Raw genomic sequence first — 25,509 nt, 5'->3', positions numbered from 1 at the left:
GCTGAGAAATACTGTCATACAAGACAAACTTCCTGCTCCTTGATGTCTAGCGAAGCCCCCCTTCTCTTGCGATCGTGAGAGAGCATCCCACATCCCACATAAAAAAAAAAAAAAAATATTTTCTTACATGCAACACGTGGCGCCATCTGTTCTCGAAAAACAGAACTACACGTAACCAGATTTTTGTAGGAGATAAATTAACGCCCGTCGCGGAATGGAGCTATTGGAGCAATTTTAGCAATTAAAGCATTGAAGCACTTGGAGCAATTGGAGCTTTGGAGGCATTGGAACAGTTGGATCACTTGGAGCTGTAGGAACAATTGGTGTTGGAGCAATTGGAGCTTTTGAGCATTTAAAAGTTTTGGGGGCATTTGGAGTTTTGGAGCACTTGGAACTTTTGGGAGAACGTTGGAGCTGTTGGAGCCAAAGATTGTTGGAGCCAAAGACTGTTGGAGCTAAATAATTTTGGAGCCAATGGCTTTTGGAGCCAATGACTTTTAGAGCCAAAGACTGTTGGAGGCATTGTATCCTACCACGTTTTGCGACTGATAGTATCATTTTGATGAGGTCGTATCCTATAATTTGAATTTTCGTACAAATGTGTGTCCTTTTCGTTAAATGTGTTTCCTTTTTTAATGGGCTTCCTTTTTTTGAATGTGACGAATGTGCTTTCTTTTTAGAATGTACTTCTTTTATGACGACGAATGAGCATCGATATTTCTGTACTCAGGTCATGATTAGCTTCGTGGTTCGGAAGCGATTGGTATATACGCCTGACATTGAACATGACCTGTTAAAAATTTTGGTCAAATATCGGAGAATATTACCTCTTATATTGACACTTGGCCAATGCGCATGATTTTGTACATGAACTGTTTAAAATGTTTGCCAAGTTTCGACGAAAAATACTTATTGGCAATTGAGTGGTAGTGTTTGACCACCTACTGTATGCGCCTGGCTACCAACTGGATGTGGCTGGCCACCTACTGGACATGAGTTTCTGACCACTGAATAGATGTGTCTAGCTTACATCAATACATGACTGGTCACGGACTGCATGTATCTGGCCACTGACTGGAGATGTCTAGCCAACAACAGGATGTGTTCGGCCACCAACTGGATGTGTCCGGCCACCAACTGAATGTGCCTGACCACAAACTGGAAGTGCCTAACCACAAATTGGAAGTGCCTAACGACCAATTGGTCGTGTCTAGCCTCTAACTGGACGTGTCTGGTTGCTGACTGTTCATGCTTGGCCACGAATTTAATTTTCCTGGTCGTCGATTGTACGTGTCTGGTTAATCGACTGAAGATTTCTCGCTAACATCTTAATGTTTCTGGTTAATCGACTGTCATGTATAACTGCCCCGAAAAAACATTTTAAGGCATGCAAAGGTCTCGATTCGCCTTCTAAGAAGATTGTAGAAATGGAGAAAAGCTTATAAATTTTTTTGTACTTATAATAATATATTAATTTTTTATCTGTAATTTTGTTTTATTTATTGAACTGTCACTTTAATGGTAATTTTAATTGAATTAACTTTATTTTGCATCCGTAAAGGATCGAACCGTGGATGAAAATCTATCGAATCATTCTTTGCATTTAATATGTGATTTTTTGATGATCTTTGGAATTTTTTCCGAATTTCTTAGTCAAATATTTTGAATTTTCAAGATGGTGGCCTTATCGGGTTACTGGAGGCTGGTAGATGAGAAACTTAAGCCGCTTTGAGTATTTTGAACATGAATTATTAAATATTGTTTTTACCTAGAATAATATTTTTTTTGTATTGATCAAGCATCGAACCAATGACAGAAGCAATTCGAATAAATCTTTATTTTAACTTATGATTTTTTTTTAAATTTTTTTTTGTTCTTTCCGAATTTCTAGGTAAATATTTAGTGAATTTCAAGATGGAGGACAAATGTTAAAATGGTGGCCGCTCTGGCAATAAATGAATACTGTACCCTAGAGGGTAAAAATTAAACTAATATTGCGACAGCGCTCTCCAGCAGACGAAAACAAGATGTCTGCCACGACGTATTACTGGCCGACATAATATCTTCCTTGGCATTAGTGGTGGGAGGTCAGTCTGCCGGTGGCTTCCATGAGGAAGTATCCATTGTCATTTTTAATCGAATGGCATCGCCGGGTTCGAACTGAGGACTCCATGACGTAAGTGCGTTTTAAAATAAAAAAATTTATATAATTTTTTTTATAAATTTATAAATTGTTTTCAATTTTTATCATTAAAATGTGGATTTTCAATATGGCGGCCGTAAATAAAATTGCAAAGTTTGAAAATCCAATATGGCGGCCGTAACGAAAAGTGCAATGTTCTATATTCCAATATTGCGGAATATTCTAGAATCCAAAATGGCGGGGGGAAAATATGGTTTGAAAAAAAAATAATGCATGCGTAACGGAAAGTGCAACGTTTGAAGTAAACATTTTTTAATATTACTTGGAATTTTTTTCAGACCCTTTTGATCAAAAATGAAAGAATTTCCAGTTTTTTTTGTCAAGGTCGAGGTAATGACAATAGCAGCTCAGGGCGGCCTCCTTTCAGGAGTCTTTAGCTGCTTTTAGGAATTTTATTTTTTTCTAAGGCGGAAGTCTTTTGGGGCATTCCGAATTTTGAGTTTTTGAATGTTTAAGAAATAAAACTGAAATTTTTACCTCAAAATGGGCATTTTTCCTCGAATTTGGAAATTTACATTAATTTTAAGAAAATCTGTGTTATTTTTGAGGAATTTTGAGGAAATCTGACACCAAAAATGGCCACCGTGACGTCACAATCCAAGATGGCGGTGGCACCACAGGCACTACAGCCTTAGGCCTGTGCCCGGACACACATTTATTTACATACTACTTATGTTAATTAATTTTTCGGAAATTCACAGTACATACACTTAGTATTCTCAATAGAAACAGTTTTAAGATGACTTAATTTTTTTATGAGGGATTGCTTCACAACATCCACAGGTTACATTAAACTTGAAGCACCAGAATATTAACCCATACAAAAGTCATGAAATCTGTTTTTAAAAATGTGATAATATTATAACAACTGAGCAATATATATGTTACTAATAAAATATTTTAATGTAGATATACAGTAATAACCATGTTTATGCAATATAATTTCAGAAGCCTGGTAAAATTGAAACATTGAGTACTAAAAATGTGCTAAAACCTCGTTGACTTTCAGTCTGCACGGCCCGGTTGTAAGAATATGAGGGGTTTCAATATTCGTGTGATATATCTCGGGCCCGATATCATCGGCACGCGCCACAGCTCCGCAGAGGCGAAGGGCGGCTGCAGGCAAGCTCTCGGCCTCGCCTTCGGGACGCTCCAATCGATGACTCTCCGAGCGGCTGGGTGCCGGGTCCATCCAGCCTCGTGGCTTTTGACCCTTCCCCGCGACGCTTCGCGGAGCACGTCGAGCACCCGGAGATCCGAGGACCCACTCGAGAGAGGCCCGGCGATGTCACAGCCTCGCGAACGCTGCGAGATCCTCCATGGTCTTGGCACTGTAGGCAGTTTCTTCGGTGAAGAATCTCCGAGGTGCTTTACCGCACGGTCCTTCCAGGAAAGAAGGGAAAAGAAAACACATCATCATTTTTATTGTGATGTTTCTTCTCGTCATTTGGTAGGTCATTAAAAACGAACACATGCCCGACTGTAGTATAGGCAAATTAAGATCATAGACATATATAATTACAAGTAAGCTGATTCCTTTTAATATACTTTTTTAGGTCCCACTGTACTACTTCCCCAGAATAATAAAAAAAATACTGTATGGGGAACACCCTTAAGTTCTGAATAAATAGCTGGCACATTAGATTTTTTTTTCAAAAAATGCCATAACTCAGCAAAGCACAACCATTTGGAAATGCTGTTGTTACTAAACTTTTTTTTAATCTAACTCATTTCTGTAAAACAGGTTTTAAAACATGCTAAAACAGTATTTTATCACTAAAGAATTGTAGACTTAATTTGGTACCTTGATGTGAATTTTGAAATAAAAAAATGTGAAAATGTGTAAATAAACAATTACTGTTTGGTGTGTCTGACAAATTTTGTTTTTCATTAAACTGGTCCTCGTTTTGCATAATATTCTCTGGTTTAGGCGCTGGTATGTTTGGCTTAGACACGATCCTTGGTATCGCAGTTACCTTCTATATCGTATTCATCCTTTGAATCCGGAATATCTCGATTTGAAGCAGGACCTTCCCGCAAATTCGCCGCACATAGAGGTGCATATCAGCCCACTTCGCAATTTCGGGAGCATTCTCTTCTGCACTCACAACGTACGAGGTGCAGTAGGTGTTCTGGCGCCGGTGGTAAAGTGGTTGTGACAGGATTTTAGTGTCCCTTTTTCATTGTCCCGCCCAAATGTTTAGCCTGAAAATAGATTACCTTTCCACACCTGGACTAGGTTATATACTAGGTGTGGCTATTAATAACCGAACTGATGCTGCTCCCAGCAAACTGCGAGCGTGCCGCGACATGTTTGAACATGACTGTGTCTGATGGTCCTTCCCCCACCCTGAGCTCCCTAGACAAGAAATGAAAGAAATGAATGTTTATCCCGCACACAGGTTTTTGAGTGGTTTAAACGGTTTAAAGAAGGGCGTGAAACGACCGAAGGCGATCGGTGCCCAGGACGGCCCTCAACGTCAAAAACGGACGGAAACATTTAACAAATTGGTAAATTAATCCGCGCTGATCGTCGTCTGAGCATCCGAGGGCTTGCTGAAATGACAGAAATCGACAAAGAAAGTGTTCGACGTATTTGGCATGAATAATTTAACATGCGGAAGGTTTGCGCAAAAATGGTGCCGAAACTCCTCACTCCCGAGCAAAAGGAATCAAAACAGAACATTTGTACTGACATCCTAAACAACATCGCCACTAATCCAGATTTGTTGGACAAGGTGATTACTTGTTATGAATCGTGGTTTTTTACTTACGATCCCGAAACAAAGAGGCAATCCATGCATTGGAAGAGCCCAAGCTCGCCAAGGCAAAAAAAAAAAAAAAGCCAGGATGAGCAAATCCAAATTCAAAGCAACGATGATTGTCGTTTTCGACATTCGTGGCATTTTCTACGTTCACTGGGTACCCGAGGGTCAGACGGTCAATCAACATTTCTACATCGAGGTTTTGACGGCCCTACGTGAGCGTGTGAGAAGACGAAGACCCGATTTGTGGAAGACCATATCCTGGATCCTTCACCAAGACAATGCACCAGACCATTCTGCCTTGTCTGTGAAAGGATTCCTCGCAAAATACCGCATTACCTTGTTTGAACATCCACCGTACTCGCCCGACCTTGCCCCCTGTGACTTTTTTCTATTTCCCAAGGTAAAGTCGGCGCTGAAGGTGACAATATTTGAAAGTGTGGAAGCGGTTAAAGCAAAAGCGACGGAGGTTCTCAACTAGCTGACAGAAGAGGACTTCAACAATGGAAACGTCATATGGAGCGGTGTAGGGATCGCCAAGGGGAGTACATTGAAGGCGATAAAACTTCTGCTGTGATTGGTGACGAATAAAAAGTGTTATGACCTTAGTCCGGTTATTTATAGCCATACCTCTTACTCGCAGACTATGCTGGTTCATAGCAGCTGAAGTGAGAGTGAGCCTCACAGGATTCAGAACGTAGTTTTAAGTGTTCATTGTTAGGTAAGTTTTATACTTACAGATCTCGCAGTATGAAACAGACCAGCCTAAATTATGCAGATGGTTTATTAGATGTTTTGACTGGAAATGTCATTGAAGAAACTTTACAATTCCAACATGACACAAATTAACGTGGACGCATAGAAGAGATGACAGAGTGCGCAACATTAAACATATTCTGTATGCAAGAGGGGCATTTAAATGGTTTCATTAAACCAGAAAAAAAGATGAGTGAGTATCACTCATACGTGATTTTCTCACACGTTAGATATTTCTTCGCAGGTTGGATATGTCGAGCAATCATAAACTTGATAGCTTTTCTTCTCTTGGAAGATGCTAATAGCCACGTCTATAATCCTCTTATTTTCATCAATAGCATCCTTTTTTTTTGGCTGGCATACCAATTGTCCTTTAAAATCCTCGCTGCAACTGGCTTCAAAGAAACAACAGTTCCGCAACATTTCGTGCTACCTAAGATAAGAATGGTATTGCCATAGCATCTGACAATAACATCCTCAGGTGCTTTTTACTATACAACGTGTCACTCTCGGTACTCCATAAGGTCAGACAGTAGGTACCGACAATTATCGTTGTCATCTAGGAAGTTGCAAAGTTTATTGAAAGTCTCTAACTTGGACTCGTCAACAGGTCTTCCAGCCACACTTTCAGATGGAAGGCCTGGCATACTTGAAACAACGATTGAAAGTCATGCAACACAGTTTTTATGGTATTGCACTTCGGCTGTAATATCAACACATTCGCTATCAGATATATTAAAAACAATTTTCTACCACATGTCACACCTCTTTGCGCACATACTCCGAATTTGTAAAAGTTAAGGACAGTTTCCATCATATTTTTAGATAGCGATGTGGGTGCTTCTTGTAAGCTTCCTTTCAACCGTCTTTCCGCAATAAAGACAACACGCTTTTTAGTTGAATGAATGAAGGTCACTTCTGTGGAAGGGTTTTGTTGTACTTGTTTCTCCATGTACAGTCACTTGTGTTTTGCTGTGTTCTGTACAGCACTTGTCGGCGATGTTAACAAAGTTTTGTACATACTTGGTTATAAAGTATTGGTTTTTTATGTAAATTATTTTGCCTGTCTTGACCGTGTTGTTGCTAGGCATAGCACATTATGATTTTACTACTTCCAAGTAACTATATTTGTAAATTTTGCGGGTTGCATGTCTTGTGATGTCAGGCGCACGCACGCAATGCTCCCGAGTGGCGCTGCGAGAGGCGGCCAACTGTTTTTCTAAGAAAATCATTTCACTTCCCTATCGGCGCAGGTAGGACGCTGTGGTCCGGCTAGAGTACTCTCAAGACGAGGGGTGAAGAAAGGAGGTTTCTATCCTTCGTGCGTTCTACAAGTCGACCACAGTCAATGCAGTGTATTATTTTATCTCGGGCTAGCGTCAGGCTTGCACGTTAAGAAAAAATATGAATAATATATATTTTAATTTAAAAGTATTCAAATTTCTCTGAAGGCAATTCGCCAAAAGTTACAACACTAGTAGTATGTAAGTTTATGTCCGGGGACACGGGTTCTGGGTGAGGAGCGAGGAGACAGTCCGCTATCTTGGATTGTGACATCATGGTGGCCATCTTGGATGACCTTGAACTTTGACCTTGACCTTCGACCTCCAAAATTTGCCCAAAATACTTCAAAATTCACCTAAATTTCCATTTTTTTTTTAAATTTCGCCAAAAAATCTCAAAAAATTCCGCAATTCAAAAATTAGGATTTCGAAAACCTCAAATGTCATTTTGCCTTAGAAAGAACACAATGTCCTAAAAATGGCTTAAGAATCCAAGTCTAAAGCCTCCGATAAGCCATTTCTAGGAATAAGTATACCACGACCGCCATTTTGATTGATGACGTCACCATTGCGATTTCCATTACGGCCGCCATCTTGAAAATCCGTAATTTTAATGTTAGAAAATCGAGAATTTTTTTTTAATTTTATAAAAAAAATCGAATTTAATAATAAAAATTAATTTAAAAAATATTTATAAAAAATTTATGTACACTGACGCCATGGAGCTCGCAGTCCTCGGTTCAAACCTGGCGAGGTTAAATAAAAAAATGGCGACATGTCCTTCCTCCAGGGAAGCTATCGGCAGACTGACCTCCCACCACTTATGTCAAGGTATATATATCGTCAGCGAGTATGACATCATGTCCGCCATCTTGGAACACTTTATTTATTATCTGATTTTACTGAAAAAAGTTTTAAAATTTATAAAAAAATTAAATTATCTAAATTTGATTTAAAATATTTTAAAAACGTTGCATGTTTCGTTACGGCTGCCTTCTTGAAAATCCGTCATTTCAATGCTATAATTCCGTAAATTTCCAAAAAATATTAAAATTTGCCTACTTCAAATGTTTAGTTATTTAAACGATTTCGGTCCTCGGTTCGATTTCCGGCGAGAGTAATCCAGTAATTTATTAATGTATTTAAAAAATTCTCAATGAAAAGTAATAGAAACGTCTTACATCCCACCCGACATTTTGAATTATGTCACCACTGTATCAATTATCGTTACGGACGCCATCTTGAAAATATTTATTTAAGATGGCCGCCGTGAAATCACAATCCTAGATGGCGGACTGTCTCCTCGCTCCTCACCCAGAACCCGTGTCCCCGGACATACATTTACATACTACTAACACTATTAAATACTTCACATTTCGTACTCTAGCCAGTGCAACTGTCGGCTTAGTGCCATTAGATAGGGGGAGGGGATGCTACACGTGCCGAAGCTAAAAACATCATTTATTCAGTCGACTGGAAGCTAGGGCTGGACCAATGACTCTGGACGATAACTTTGACACGTGGACTCCTTCGGCGGGGCAGGCTCCTTGGATCTTGGGTGTTTCTTCCTCCACGCGCCATGCCATCCGCACTTTACTGCGTACCACACTAGTCTCGACCAATCAGTGTCCCTACCAACTCGTCCTCCTCGAGGTGAGAGATGACCACCAGGAGTGGGGGGATGACGTATCTGTCTCGCAACATGTTCTGGGTGGTCTGGGGAGGGGAGGGGAAGCATACTATTTTGGCAGGAATGGTCTTTAGGTTCCTTTTAAGCATAGGGTGGTCTCGAACTCCTATACTCTCACTGCTCCTAAAACGTCTTTAGAAGGGAAACGAAGTTAATTTTTATTTGGTTTTGGTTTTGCAAAAAAAGTTTCTAGCACACTTATATCAGAAATTATGTATTTGATATCTATATCGGTAAACAAAAAACAGACATCTGAGTCAGCAAACCCCAGAAAAAAAATACAACACCAACATTCTTTTTATAGTTTAAATTTTCTCTGCCGCTGTATATTGGTAACTGTAGTATTCTACTATGACCCCAAGGCAAAGTGGACGATTTCATTTGGCTCAGTGGTAATTAGATTCCTTTCCTCCTCTATCTTTCTGCAGCAGTCTTCTGCATATTATACTTACTTCAATGGCATGATATATTATTTTTAATCATACTCTTACCTTAAAACGGAATTTTCAACAACTGATATTTTTTAATTCAAGTAGTTTTATAAAATGAGCATATGTCTTTCAAGGGTTCATTGTGCCTGGCATTGAGGATCAATAATCAGGAGAATTCTATGAAACTATTATCGTCAGTCAAGAATCCCATAAATCGGACCATTACACACAGGAGTCAGCAATAAACACATCTTAAATAAAAAAAAGTTTCTCAATCACACAAAATAACCAAAAGAAAATATATCAACAGTGCAAACTATAGAATATAAGAGGCTTACCAAATACGGAAACTCTATTACAAATCGTAATTTCTGGGACGAAAGCGCGATTTATGGAGAGCACGTGACATAAAAAAAAAAGAACATACATTCCCCATGCCAAAAAATATATAACTGAACAACTTATTATCAATTCTGTTTCACGATGAGTATGAGTTAATACAAGTAACAAGTGTTCTAATTTTATGCAAAATCCCATTTGTAGACCAGACCAATAACTCAAGAAATATTGCGTTAGATTTCGTAAATTAAAGATTTCACAAAGCAAAATGTTAAATGTTGCCAATTGTTATATATTTCATGCATTACATTAAGTTATATTTTATTATTATAAGAGGTTACATCTTTAATATCGATAGAAAAATGATAGTTTAAAGAGTGCTGAATTCACGATGGCTTTTCAATCTGTTTCCACCACTTTTCTTGAAACAATTTTAAAAGCTCTGAATTTTATATGTCCCAAACTGCGGTATTTTTCGTATTCCATCAGTGATGCGAATAAAAAAAAAATGAAAATGAGCGAGAAGGCGCCCAGCCTTACGGAACGCGCCCCAGCGCGCGCAGCGGCCGCACGTGACGCGCGTGACGCGTGCGGGATCAGTTAACATGGCCCCGGCGCGCCAGCTGCCAGCACCCGCCCTCCCCTCCCGCCCGGCACCACCCTCCCCTCCACTTCAAGCACGTCACTGCCCGCCCCCCACCGTCACTGCCCGCCGACAAGTCGGGACCGGCAGCGGCCAACCCCGGGTGAAGGGGGGGGGGGGGGGTATTGGCCAGGGCACTGCAGGAGTGAGGGGAGGGGGAAACGCTGTGGCGCAGCGCCCCCATACGCTCACAGTCTCCCCGGTTCTAGTGCCTTTGCACCATACGACACAGATACTTGCAACATTCACTTAAGTCAACCGCGCGTTACATAAAACGTCAGGATTCAGTGAATATTCATGAGATCAAAATTCAGTAAATTTTAGTTAGAATAATAAAAATCATAGTTGGTGTATCGATTTTTATTTTTAAATAAAAGAAGGAAATGTGCATTATCCGATCCTTCCCAAAGGTTTACTAACAAGTTTGGAGATAAATAAGGATATATATTTACGCTAAGTACACATACACCTGGACAGTAAAATTACAAAATCTGTTACGTATTAAAATGAAAATTCCAATCAACAAATGGAACTGATTATAAAAGAAAGAGAAGGAAGTTTCTTTAGAAAAGCTTATAAAATTTTCATTTTGAATGGTGATTATTGAACAAAACTCCTTTATTCAACATTAATCCAAATATGTTGTTTTTGGATACATATTAGGGAGCATTTATGGAATAAAACCAGAATAAACACAGTACCTTATATATATTTTTAATCAACCTAACTGTTGTGTGGTCTTAATACCCTAAATAATATGTTTTCTGGTTACGTGTGGCATGTGGTCGACGAAATATTAGTAATCTGAGAGTCGTGTTGAAGTGACTGCTTTTCTTAAGGATTATAAAATGAAAATATAAACCATATGAAATTACAATATTAAAAAAATTACAATCTACAACGTAGGATTAATAAAACATTACATACGCATTTATATTTTTAACAATTACCAAAATATATAATATTTTGTATAGCAATAAGTTCACGGGTATATAATAGAGAAATTATTTTGTAAAGAAGAGTAGGGTATAGGGTAGTTTTTAAATAATTATTTTAAATAATATTTGAAACCTGTCAAAGATTACCTGTAAACATTAGAATTTAAAAAAAAAATACTAGTGTCCAAAACAGCCAACGAATATTCAACTTATCTTAAACAATTCACTTCATATAAATGACTAAATATTTAACTGCAATTCAGTTCACTTTTTCGCTCTTATTGCAGACGAATCATCATGTTCCATAGAGAAATGGCATCTACTCTCTCTTTTTAATTCACTCAAAGGAAAGTAAGCCTTTGATATGTTCTACATGTACTTGAAAAGCAAGCAACTATATGCACATACTTGTCCAGCATATGAGATGATAATTTTAGCTTTTATACTTGCACTGCCCGAAGCGGTGGTAAAGCTGGAAGGGTTAGCCTTCTCCGACGAAACTTTGTATCGCTGATGCCATCCGATAATATCATTGCGGGCTTTCATCTTATTACTCCTCCGCCTGCTGATGTAATTTGTTGGGGAGTGCGTTCTAAGCAAGCACCAAGCAGAAGGGGAGATACCATACGCTCTGGCCCACCAGCACCTGGTATAGGCAACCCGCAACTCCAGACTGCATCACCAAGAAGCCGAATCAAATATCCCACAGGCGTGACCGTGAGCATGTGAGTTATGTGCCCACGCTATCGTCACAAAGCCATATGTGAGAAAACTGCATGTTTAATTTTTTGACGTGACAACGTCTAATAAGTCGATGAACGCCGGCTGCACGCACGAAAGAGTGTCCCGTTACGCTCATTGTCCCGTTACGCGGTGTCCCGTTACGCTCATTGTACGCTTGAGCTGCATCTATCTCTCTTCCACTAGATTGGAACAACCATCGATTAGACTTTTTCGAGGCACATTAAGCTTGAAACACTCCCATTCGTTTCCTACTTTTCCTATCATCGTACTATCCTTAACATAATAACACAGATTGGAAGAAGTTAAATATCAAACATGTATAAAAGTTATAGTTAAAATAATCTCTTCCTTAAAGTAATAAACATATTTGAATTAATGAGTGCAAATAAAAGTAAATTTATCAATTAAATTGTAGATTTCATTTCACTCCTTTTTATCCATACAAAATAGTGATAATTCAATAAAAATGATTCAATTTTATTTATAAAAGTATGCAATCATGTCATCAATGTTTTGTTATGACGTTGTCGCGTTAAACGATCGTCCGTAAACCGACTTTACAGACAACCAATTGTTTTAATGTGTGCGTGGAGTCCAACCGCGACAGAAGTGAAACTTCTTGCTTGTTATATTATTAGATATAGGAAACATTGGCTGAGGTCGCCGATTAAAAAAAATATATATTCAAGTTTGCGCGCGCTAAATCATGCTATTGCCCAAGTATGCGAGTTAGAAAGTATGCAAGTATGCAAGTGTAAAGTTTGCAAGTACGCAAGTGTGCACGTATGCAAGTGTGCACGTATGCAAAGGTGCAGGTATGCATGTGTGCAATTACTCAAGTATGTATGCAAGTCTGCAAGTATACAAGTGTGTAAGTGTGCAAGCATGCAAGTGTGCAAGCATGCAAGTGTGCAAGCATGCAAGTGTGCAAGCATGCAAGTGTGCAAGCATGCAAGTGTGCACGTATGCAAGTGTGCAAGTATGCTGCGTCATTTCTACCTCTCCCCTGTCGTCTCCTCTAATGGTTCCCCCACCACATACCTTAATATTCCCCTCATTCTATCGGAATTTTCATAACGTTCGAAAATTGTAGCACCTCAGAAAATAAGTTTCACTTCAGAAATACGAGTTTCTTAATTTCGGGACATTTCTTACATTCCGTCAGCGTACACAATTCATGATCCATTTGATGGGGCGCGTCATTCCGCTAATCATTGCTATCCATGACCTATGTACTTTATTTTCCTGAAGTACTGCATACCTTAGCTGACACCTTTCAGTCTAAACATTATGCTATCTCTTGAATGACCCATCTAAACGAGTTCTTTCAAGGTGGACATTGTAATTATTTTTAAGTATAGGTAACATACATATTAATATTTAGGAGTGAAGAACTAGTAAATTACATGCCAAAAGTGGATAGCAACTTAAGCATGGTTGTAAACTTTCCCAGAAAAGGAATTTAAGTGCTTTATATTTCAAATTTACGATCATGAAAATTGCGTTATGAAATTAGACTAAAATTGCATGTTAAAAACAATACAATACCTTGAAATTACTATTTCTATTGAATATTTGTGTTGGATAATTTTAATAGATACGTAAAATAAAAACACATTTTAATTTTTTATCCATAATTAGAACACTAACACTCAGTTATATAAACATACACATAAATATATATGCATATATCTAAATATAATCATCTATAAACGTTAAACCGTTAGGCGCACATTTTATTCGCTATTTGTGTAAAAATTTAACATATTGATTTTAGTTTTAAAAATTTCAAACTATTTTCTTTGTGATGTAATAATACAAATCTACTTGTTTTAGGAACTAGCTTTCGTTCATTTCGTTGGGTTTTTAGCTGTTTCTTGTATATTAATGTATTGAATTAATAGGTTTATCACACCTTTAATTTTTCTAATTAAAAATGTGTAGTTTATCATAAGATAATTGAAATACAAGCCGTATTTACATACTGGAAGTCTTATAATAACTTATATAACAGAAATTATGTCCGATAAATCCCAAATTGCATATTCCTTTGCATTTGCGCATTGATAAGAACATTAACAGCAAGGCACACACATTCTGTGTGTATCTATAACGAAAATAGACACAAATTTTTGCAACAGTGCTCTTGTTTCTCATAAGAAGCCATAATTTTTAAGTTGTGTTAAGTTCAATTTAAAAAATATGTATTTTTTCATTACTTCTTAAATATGTAATGTAAGTAATAAAACTATAATTTGGTGTATTATTAATTTCCCACGAATCCATAGCACCTTTTTTACATTTGTTTATGAAAAATTTATATTTATTTTAAATGTAAGATGTTTTTATGGCAAATAAAGTATAAGTACGTTACCAGATTTATTTACGTAGTATATATTATACAAGCCTTTGTATGCAGAGGTATGTATTCCCCTACTTTTTTGTAGACTGTGTTGTTCCATCCAATATTGTCCGCATGTATCTATTAATTTCATCTGTCTAGTCTCAATATTTCTATACTCCTTGTCGGTTTTAAGTTTAAGAAAATACTTTTTTTGTTTTTAACATTTAATAACATCAAAACTGAGGTTTTTTTTTTGTGAAATATTGCGTCGTCTGTGCAGTATATCATAGCTATTCAATGACGTATGTCCCGAAATTTTAATTAGATTTTAGTCTTTTGGGTCTTTTAACCGTCACACTTGTGAATTTTTTTTTCTACTCATAATTTAACTTATTAACTGTGGTTCAGTATAATTTATACGCATTTTCATTTGCAATTGATTTCAAAAACAGAAAAAAAATTCAATTATTGTTGCTTTGATGGCTGCAGTTAAATATTTGAAATTCTATCCTTTGAACTTCTCTCAGCTAATATATTTTACTACTATGACAGCAACGGATTAAATTCAAATGAGAAACTGTATAATATTAGCACCTGGCGAAGTTCTGAATAAAAGTTTTTATCCTTCTTAAGTACCCGGAAAATTTTAACTTGGAAATTCCTGCCTTTATCACCGAACCTCTTTTGCTATGCGCTCTAAACTTATAACGATGAAGTACAGTCATGATGAGGAATGGACGTTCTGCTAACAAAGGGTTGGAAAGGGCAAAGTACTTGCAAGTTCTCGCTTTGAATTCGTCGCTTCTCGAGCACCACTTTACCCGTGCTTTCTCGCAAACTATTAATCTTTTCGAAAAGTAACATTTTTGATGCATTCGCATACAGTTTTCCGTGAATATTTATTGCTTCCATAATTAGCATAGTTCAACATTGTGGCCAGCTATTTAAACAGTAAAACACAAGAACACGATTTAGCCACCAGCAGTAGAGTTTTTAATTTTTGCAGCTCAATAAAAAAATTTACTTGCAAATCTTTTCAGATTTAATTTAACTGATTTTACTCTAAGATATTGGTTTCATTCGATAAGATATTGTTTGTTAATATACGGCGGAACAAAAATATGGAGATGTAAATAAATATTTCATTCTATTTGGACAGCTTTTGTTTACGGAAATGTATGTTTTGTTTGGTATACAATACGAAGGGTATTTTTTTTCCATTTTGAATCCAACCTAGCAATAAAATAACTTAGCAAATAAACGTTGGTTTCTTCATAAACAAAAAAAAAAACCTTCGTTGCTCAACCCAACCTTTTTCTGAGTGCCTTGGTGGACAAATATGTGCATAGTTTCACAAGCGCTTAACTGCACTAGCGTAGACTATTTTTTTTTTTTTTAGTTATGAGGATTTTGCGAGTATATGCAAGGATAGTGTGTATTTAAATACAGACATTTTTATTTATAATTTCACCAAAGTTTTTTGATGAACTCCTGATAACCCTGAACAAGTATTTATTTAGTTTTGCTTTATGTGTTGTCGACAGCGGGATCGCCAGATACGGACACAAACAACGAACACATCGCTGGGAAATCGGAAAGGTGTTGATCATTGCCTGTGGGTAGGAGCCACCCGAGCATTGCTTGGAGTGATTGCGGGCGAGTCCAATATTTTACCATTGCGTGACATTGCGTGAATCTGTGTCAGACTTGGTTACCAAAAACGTACTCAGGGCTACTAGAACTCCAAGATGATTGTGAGCTCTTCACCTCTTGCGTAACGCTCATTAAGCTGTAAAGAATATTCGGATATTAATATTATTCGTTTCACAATTTCTACGCTACACAAAACCAAGTTAGAAATGCCAGTGAACATGGGGTCGTAAGAAGTGCCAATTTTTAAAGTGAAGAAATTTAAGTTGGCTTATCTCGATGGAGTATACGATGAAGCTAGAATTAACCTTCTGCGACGTTGCTAATGTTTCCGTGATGGTTGCACGATCACTAGCTGATCATGTCATGGCAAACCTTCACCCACTCACTTCCAGCAGAAGAGGTGGTAGCCCTTCAACATTGCATTTAGAGTGTGGGCTTCTTCACACTTTCTTTTGTACGCTTGCGTGTTATAGACCAGCTCGAAGTCATTTTAATTCAGAATTGTTGTAGTTTCGTTACAGGCTATGTTCACCGTCTATTTTTTTTATCGAGTTTGGTGTCATAAACGAGGCCTGTTATAAAAAATTACTTTTTAAAATTTAAAGAAAATTACTTTTTTTTGTAAGATACATAAGTAGTATGTAAATGTTTTTAATGGCCCTGAGTTCTGGGTGAGGTGCCTGGTGCCAATCCGACATCTTATATCGTGTCGTCACGGCGGCCATCTTAAATTACCTTTGACCTTGACCTTGGCAGCTATTTTGGATGACCTTTATCCCGGCCACAATTTTTTTAATTCCGCCATCTTGTGTTAAAGAACTTTCCGCCATTTCGTATTCTATAAATGTCCGCCATCTTGGATTTAGAACTTTCCGCCATTTTGAAATCATCCATTTTGTTTTCTAGAACTTTCCACCATTATGTATTATGCAATTTTGTTTTATAGAATGTTCCGCCATTGTGAATTATGTCACACCCGCCTATTAAAAATACATAATTATTATCAAAAAATATTTTTAAAAAATTTAATTAAAATTTAAATAAAATTTGAGTAAAAAATGCACTTACACCACAGAGCTTAGAATCCTTAGTTCGAACCCGGTGAGGGAAAAAAAACGATGGATCCTTCCTCCACAGAGGGCGCTGGCAGACTGACCTCCCACCACTACTACCAAGGCAAATATTACACTAAATCATATGCGTAATGGCGGTCATTTTGCATCTTCCATATTGTTTTCATCTACTTGAGGACATTCCCACCATATTGGTTTAATTTTTACCCATTATAGAGCAGTATTATTTATTAACATCCACCATCTTGTCGGCCATCTTGAAAATCTTAAATTTTTAACTTAGAAATTCAGAAAAAAATTCCAAAATTCATTAAAAATTTACTCATTTGTGAAATGATGATTTAATCGATTACAGCACTTGGTTCGATTGTGTGTCGATACCAAAACAATTTGCTTTAAATGTTTTTCAATTAATTTAAGTTAATTATAGGTTAAAAGTATTTATTCGATGTAATATATCTTCATTTTAATGTTTTACCACAAAAGTGACAGGTTAAAGGAAATAAAACCACCCCTTTTTTACAAATAAATTTTATTACATAAAGTCTACACTACTACAAGTACAAACAAGCACAAACATTTTCTGGCCAACGTACATCTCCACACTTTATTTTGTGCATTTCAAGAAACTGTAAAATCGTAGACACGATTTCCGAGATTGATCAGCGAAATACTTAAAGCACATTTTACACAAATTAATCTTGTGCTGATGTTTTGTAACCTGGTATCTCACAAACAATAAAAGTTTTTGATGGAACATTGGTGTGCAGCATTTCTTTCATTTGTCTAAAGCAAACAGATCGAAATGGTGTTTCTTTCTTTTTCAGTTACACATATTGGACATACCTTATTATTCTCAGTGTATACACACTAACTGACATTTTGGTATTGTTTCCCCCAAAACGTTTTATCTGATGTATTGGTGTTGAATAGTCCAGACCACCTAAGTGGTACTTATTTCAAAGCATAATACCTCTTATCAACACGGTTTTGATGACTTCCCTCGACAAATCTTGCCAGAATACACCATTTAAAACAAAACTGATCGTTGAAGTTCTGACACTTGATTACTGCTCTTTTGTCAACGACCAACTCAGGTAAATAAATAAATCAATAATTATTTCTGGTGGTATTGCGGCTTACTAGCAATTATTTGTATTAATGTGCACATTTTCTTGTGATTACTCAGACTGTTACTATGTAATAATACCTTATCGCATTTGTCACACGTTTATGTCTCCCGAGACAAGCTCATAGACCTTCTGATGGTTATAAGATGTATTATCAAGTTATCCCCGTCGTCCAAATTGTTTAATACACATTTCGCACTGAAACAGTATTCTGTGTACATTATTTGGACATAAGCTTCTTTCGTGGCAACGAGCACTTAAAGTTGTAGTGAAAGACGTTCCACATTATTTTCACTGGCGCGTTGAATATGCCAATGAACGTCCGTTGCTCATTGAAGTCTCTGTGGTTGCAGGCAACACTGGCGAAACTTCAACCGCGGAAGTCTCTGAAGTCTGCTCTTCTGATAATAATGCGCGCATCGAAATTTCTTGCAATGCTGGAACAATAGGTACACCTGTTAACGCCGTTGTCAACAGGAATTACGCTGCCATCGGCATTGCTGCCATCAGGGTTTGCACTCTTGATGGCAGACCTTCCCTCAAGGTCAGAGTTAATGATGGTAAAGTTGCCGTAGAGTTCACAATAATAGGTGATTATGTGACATATGTGCTTTACTAGTCAAACTAGACGATCGGCATTACACTGCAGCCAGAAAAGGACTGAGGGTTCTGTAGTCTGGGCCTCGCTTACATACCCATGGTTGCTGGTATAATCTGTAGCCTATAATGGCTGATGTGATGTCATAATACAAAATGGTGGTCGTGATGTCATAATTAAAAATTGCGGACGTGATGTCATAATTCAAAATGGTGGAATGTTCAAGAAAACAAAGTAGTGTAATCCAAATTGGCGGGTTTCAAAATGGCGGTCGGCATCAAAGATGGCCACCGTGAAATCACAATCCAATATGGCGTACCTGTACCAGGCACCTCACCCAGAACCCAGGGCCAATAAATATATTTACATACTACTTACATATGCATTGAAAGAATTAACTGTAATTTATTTTCTACACAATTTACACCAAACTGAAGCATTTATCTTGGCGTGGGTCCAGCTTATCTTTACTTTCTACATAAAATGGAGTGGTCTGCGAGGACAGCTAACGATGCAAAGCTTGTTTCGTATAGTCATGGTGACTGTAGCGCTTACCGCCCTAAGAACCTCTTCAAATTAAAAAAAAACAATTGTCACATGGAGCTATATCTAAAACCAAATGACGTAGGTAATTCAGGTCTTAGGGAACTCGGCTGTTTTAACATGCCTTAAGTTTGTAAAATCGATAACAGATGCATGAAATAAGCTGTGCAGTATGGGCTTTTCTCACAGACGGCAGATCCATAAGTTGAGGAGAGAGAGATCTGGTTACACGCTACGATCATTGCCACAGTGTTAGTGGAAAACGAGAGAAAATACACTGATTTTTGAAATTATCCAAAAAATTCCCTTTTTTATAGCTAATTGTACTTAATATAATCACACGAAACGTAAATAGATAATTTTATTATGTTTGTCAATTTTTACTAAACATGGGTGGAATGAAAATTATGCACTGAATATTTAATTCAAAACGGTTTGTTACTCATTAGAGAGGAGACACATATACACACATAAAGCAAGGTAACCACATAAATCATTGTTTCAGAAAAAAGGTTTAAAAAAACCTACCGGGCCCATATGGTATATTAATTCAGATTTCAGTATTTCAACTAATGAGTTACTAGTATTTATCCATTTAGCTAAATTCCATTCTGATGTAAAATCCCACACATCTTTATTACATCCAATGAAGGTTAGCAACTATAAAACATTGGCCAGATGTTCGTTAGATATATATACATACACATAATAAAGGAACTAGATTGAAAAATCACACAATATGAAAGCATACGACCTTTATAGTCTCAGTATTGTTATTATAAAAGAGAAATCTTTGGCGATTAGAAAATTTTACTATTAATTTTGACTGGTGTGTTATTTTGGCAAAATTCAAGAACTCGCGTTACATCGTGTTCAGTAAAATTCCATGTTTCTTTGCAGAATACCTTGGTGGGTTTCGGAAATTTAATCGAATTAATGCAAAACTCTCCCTTGCAAGTTTTTCTCTTAAACATAGAAACTTTATCTGTACGTATTTAAATATTCTCTTTTCTGTTATCCTTATTCGTGAATTTGTTTTGCACGTTTATCTAGATACTAGTGAACAAATTTACTTTAAGTATGTAATTTCTGCCGGCACTATGGGAAACAGTGTTATTTACTATATTCTACAGACATTTACTATAATACAGAATTATTTGCTACATTGCCGTGTTATTTACTATATTTTTCTGATGATTAAATATAAAGCCTTAAGATGTGCCGTTAATTCTCTGTTGCAGGACCAAACATAAAGACTGCTGTTGCAATACTGAATTGCTTGATAGCGCGCCAGTTGTGTTTTGAAGATCCATCATGCTCAGCGATCCTAGAAATAATTCCACGTGTATGCGGTCCAGAGCTCGGTAAGTCTGCAATAAATGGTGACTATTGACTTTATACCAAAATCGCACTAATATAAATGAATTTTTATGTCTAGTATGTATATTAATTTTTGTTTTGTAATACCTATTATTATTTTATTCACAATATAAACAAATATATTAATAGCTATGTTATATTTGAAATTGGTGTACTCATGCATACACAAATAAATATACAGCTGCATAGAAAAACTTAAACATTCTGAATAAGTCAGTCAAAGTTTATTAAATTATATGAACCAAATATAAAGAAATAGTCGGTAATTAGATAAGAAAATATAAGTGCAAGACTTACATTTAATTGTAACAATAGCCACAGAACCACACCACAGTAGCATTCTCCACTTTATGTAATATTAAGGGCCACTTGCAGAGTAAGAGTAGTATAGGTTAGCCGGAACTGGCACAGGCGCAGGCGCGTGGTGCCGGTGCCGGTGTCCGCCATATTGGATTGTGACGTCACGGCGGCCATCTTGGAGGAGTGTAACGGGACATAACGTAACGGGACAAGTTTGACCTTGACCTTTGACCCTCAAAATTCGCCAAAATTGGGCAAAAATTGCCCAAAATTCCTCAAAATTCGTCAAAATTTACATTTCTGTGGAAAAAATTCCGCCAAAAAAAATCTCAAAAAATTCCACAATTCAAAAATTCCCGTTTTCGAGAGAAAAATTCCCGTTTCGAGGGAAAATTTCCCGTTTTTAGTCCTTAAAAATCCCAGCGGCTAGAAATGTCCATATGTAGGCTTAAGCATCCATGTCTACAGCCTACGATAAGCCTCTGACGTCATCATGGATTATGACGTCACTGTTGCATTTTCCGTTACGGCCGCCATCTTTAACTTTTTTATTTATTATCCGATTTTAATGAAAAAAATTTTAAAAAATATAAAAAAATTCAAATAATAAAATTTTAATAAAAAATATTTAAAAAATAAACTTTTACGACACGGAGTTCGGAGTCCTCGGTTCGAACCCGGTGAGGGCAAAAAAATTAAAAAATGGCGACCGATCCTTCCCTCACAGTGACTGCTGGCATACTGACTCCCACCACTTTTTTCATAGCATATATCATCCGGCAGTATGACGTCATGTACGCCATCTTTAAATTTGGACGCCATCTTGAAAATCTTTATTTATTATCCGATTTTAATGAAAAAAATTCCAAAATTCATCAAAAAATTAACGTATTTGAATTATGTTTGATTATACCGATGTACGTCCTTGGTTCGATTCCCGGCGAGAGTAAACGGTCGATCCTTCCTCCATGAAAGCTACCTAGACTGATCTACCACCACCAGTACCAAGGTATATATCATCAACTGGTATGACATCATGTCCGCCATCTTATCTTCATCCGCTGGAGACCACCATCTTGTTTTCGTCAGCTAGAGTGTGCCGATACCATGTAGTATAATTATCTGGTCACTATACTTGTGTCCTCAACTGTTGACATTGAACATTGACCTTGAACTTTGACCTTGACCTTGAAATTTGGCCTTGACCTTGAAATTTGACTTTGTCCTGGAAATTTGACTTTGTCCTTGTCGACCATCATGGATCCGACATTTTATGTTCAGTACATGCTACCAGAGGATACCACCTGCTGGAGTACGCCATCTTGTGTGTGTACTTGTATTATAGAGTACATTTCCATCTAGATAATTTTATTCTAACCCGCTACAGTGCAGTAATCATTTATTACCGAGGTGCCCCCGCCATCATGAAATTCGACCGCCATCTTGAAATCATGTAATAATGTAGCTAGAAAAGCTGGAAAAAATCCAAAATTCATTAAATAAATCACTCATTAACTTACATATCGATTCGATCCGCTCCAGTCCTTGGCTCGATCCTCGATCGATGCAAAACATTTAATTTTATGAAAAAAAAATAATAATTCCAATAAACCATGTTCAACATTCATAAAGAGACTTTAAATCCTCTACTACCATCATCCTATCAGACGTCAAGACTACCATATTGGAAATTCGTAATTGTAATGCTAGAGATTCGGGAAAAAGTTCAAAACTCATTAAATAAATTTGTAATCTATATACTGATTAGATCGACTAAGGTCCTTGGTTAGATCCCTTGTCGATACAAAACAACTTTAATTTTAAAAAAGTACCAGAAAAGTGTAAGGTTCGAGGAATAAAACACCTAAAAGTCTTTTACAAACATAATATTTATTACACAATTTCTATCCTACTACAGAATCACTTGCGAAAGCCAGCAATCTTATAAAAATTTAGCCCTGCATAGACGTACAACGACTACTTCTTAGCTCCAAATGGCTCCAAATGCTCCAAACGGCCTCCAAATGGCTCCAAAAGCTCCAACAGCCTCCAAATGCTTAACACAGTTCCAAATGGCTCCAAATGCTCCAAACGGCCTCCAAATGCTTGACAGCTCCAAATGTTTCCAGCAGCTCCAAATGCTCCAAATTCTTGACAGCTTCAAATGCTTCAAAAGGCTCCAAATGCTCCAAATGACTCCAAAAGGCTCCAAATGCTCCAACAGCTCCAAAAAAAAGGCTCCAAATGCTCAAACAGCCTCCAATGCATAACACAGCTCCAAATGGCTCCAAATGTTCCAAACGGCCTCCAAATGGCTCCAACAGCCTCCAAATGCTTAACACAGCTCTAAATGGCTCCAAATGCTACAAACGGCCTCCAAATGCTTGACAGCTCCAAATGTCTCTAGCAGCTCCAAATGCTCCAACAGCTCCAAAAAAAGGCTCCAAATGCTCCAACAGCCTCCAAATGCTTAACACAGCTCCAAATGGCTCCAAATTCTTGACAGCTCCAAATGCATAACACAGCTCCAAATGGCTCCAAATGCTCCAAACGGCCTCCAAATGCTTGACAGCTCCAAATGTCTCCAGCAGCTCCAAATGCTCCAACAGCTCCAAAAAAAGGCTCCAAATGCTCCAACAGCCTCCAAATGCTCCAACAGCCTCCAAATGCTTAACACAGCTCCAAATGGCTCCAAATGCTTCAAAAGGCTCCAAATGCTCCAAATGGCTCCAACAGCTCCAAAAGACTCCAAATGCTTCAAAAGGCTCCAATTGCTCCAAGAGCTCCATCTTCAATTGGTTCCAACTCATTCCTATTACTTTTATCGAACTTGGCATGATTACTAACATGTCTTTATCAGTATACATTTTGACTGGCAGTGGTAACGTTTTTTACACCTTTAAGTTATAAGTTTTATTTAGAAATCAGATTTCGATAAATGATAGCTTCCATCTGGAAAGAAAATATATTAATTTATCTTCAAGTTTATACACATACATTTAATTTAATCCATTATTGTATGTAGCCAGCTTCCCTCAGTTCTTTGAGTATGAAGGATATTTCTTTAATGTTCGAATAGTTTCCTGCACAAAGCGATCCATGTAGTAGTCGTAGCCTGTTAACCAATATGTTAGGATCTTCCCATGAGGTATAATCAATCTCTTCTGCTGCCTTCATCATCCTTGCATGTTTATAATAAATATTATCTCTGGTGTCTATCGTTTTAACACCAACCACAAGGTCACTTTCGTCATCTTGCCAGTGATTATCACAAGCTTGATCAGGATAATTTATTTTATTACGTCGTTTCCATCGTTTTGGTCTCAAACCACCATCACAGTCTTCGCTCTTGCATGCTTTTGGTGCTTCAGTACAGTACTCAATCATGCCAGCTTCTGATGTGTCACCACAGTCTTCAATCATGTCAGCACCACAAACTTGATCAGGATAATTTATTTTATTACGTCGTTTCCATCGTTTTGGTCTCAGACTGCCATCACAGTCTTCGATCTTGCCTGCTTTAGGTGTTTCAGTACAGTACTCAATCATGTCAGCCTCAGATGTGTCACCACAATCTTCAATCATGCCAGCCTCAGATGATTCATCAAAGTCTTCGACCTTGTAAGCTTCAGGTGGTTCTCCATCTTTCACATTTTCATGGAGACGACTAGATATTGGAGTAAATATATTTTCATTTCTAATGTGGTTACAACTTCCTTCGTTTGTTTTAAATTTTAAATTATTATCTTGATCTAGATCAGTAATTTTAGCATTAGCTTTTTCGCCTTCGTTCCTCTTCAGCGATGTTGTAGCCCAGTCTTCGTTATCTTTATTCATCTTAATTGTACAGGTCTTGTAATGTCTATCCAAGTAATATCTTCTACCAAAGGATTTCTGACACTGACTGCAATGAAATGGTTTTTGACAAGGACCCAAATTACACTCGCTTCTCTCATGTCGTTTAGCATTCTTTCTCAAGGTAAACACCTTGCTACAGTATCTACAGTGATGACGTTTTGATACAGCAACAAATCCCGTTTCAGGATTCATATTAGTTATTGAGACTAATGCCAGATGCAAACTAAGAGTTTTAAATTAGATATATTACTTAAATAGAATTTTTTAATTATTTCATCAGCGAGAATTAATTTATCTCATTCAAAGGTACTTGTTGCAAGTAGTTCTGCTTTTCAACAACAGATGTCGCCACATGTTACTTGCAGGTAAATAATATTTAGTTCTTTTATGCGGGATGCGGGATGCTCACTAACGATCGCAAAAGAAGGATGGCTTCGCTAGACTCCAAGGAGAAGGAAGTTCGTCCATCCTGTTAGTGCTTCTTAGATTTCTCAGAGATTATTTGACTGAGTAATGATATTTTTTTTTTAAATTTCCACCTGATAAAAATATTACAAGTGCTGATTTATTGACAGAATTTCAATAATTAAATGCAACCTTGAATAAAAAAATGACATGACTCATTAAGTAAAAAATTCTTCATGCAGAGATCAATTCCTCATCAGTAACCAGAAGCACTCGGAGAAAACCATCAGATGTCTAGTCAGGAATAATCAGAAGCACCCAGAGAAAACCATCATAATATTGTCAAGAATAAACGGGAGCACACGGCGAAATCCACCATAATATTGACAAGAATAATCAGGAGCACACGGAGAAAACCACCGCAAGTTTTCTT

At 37.2% G+C, this 25,509-nt stretch overlaps 1 protein-coding gene across 3 annotated transcripts in view; it reads left to right on the top strand.

The window, feature by feature from the left end:
* The window catches only part of LOC134529683 (uncharacterized), a 236,620-nt gene that overhangs the window by 36,489 nt on the left and 174,622 nt on the right, over window positions 1–25,509 (top strand). For all 3 annotated transcript variants that reach the window (XM_063364036.1, XM_063364038.1, XM_063364037.1), the window contains exon 2: window positions 20,375–20,497. In XM_063364036.1, coding sequence (XP_063220106.1) covers window positions 20,375–20,497 — 123 coding nt within the window. The remainder of the gene's footprint in view (window positions 1–20,374; window positions 20,498–25,509) is intronic.

The sequence above is a fragment of the Bacillus rossius genome, chromosome 2 (assembly GCF_032445375.1).
Source record: "Bacillus rossius redtenbacheri isolate Brsri chromosome 2, Brsri_v3, whole genome shotgun sequence".
In the NCBI taxonomy this organism is placed as follows: Eukaryota; Metazoa; Arthropoda; class Insecta; order Phasmatodea; family Bacillidae; genus Bacillus; species Bacillus rossius.
Note: the sequence above shows the minus strand (reverse complement) of the source record. Positions and strands in the feature narration are given on the sequence as shown.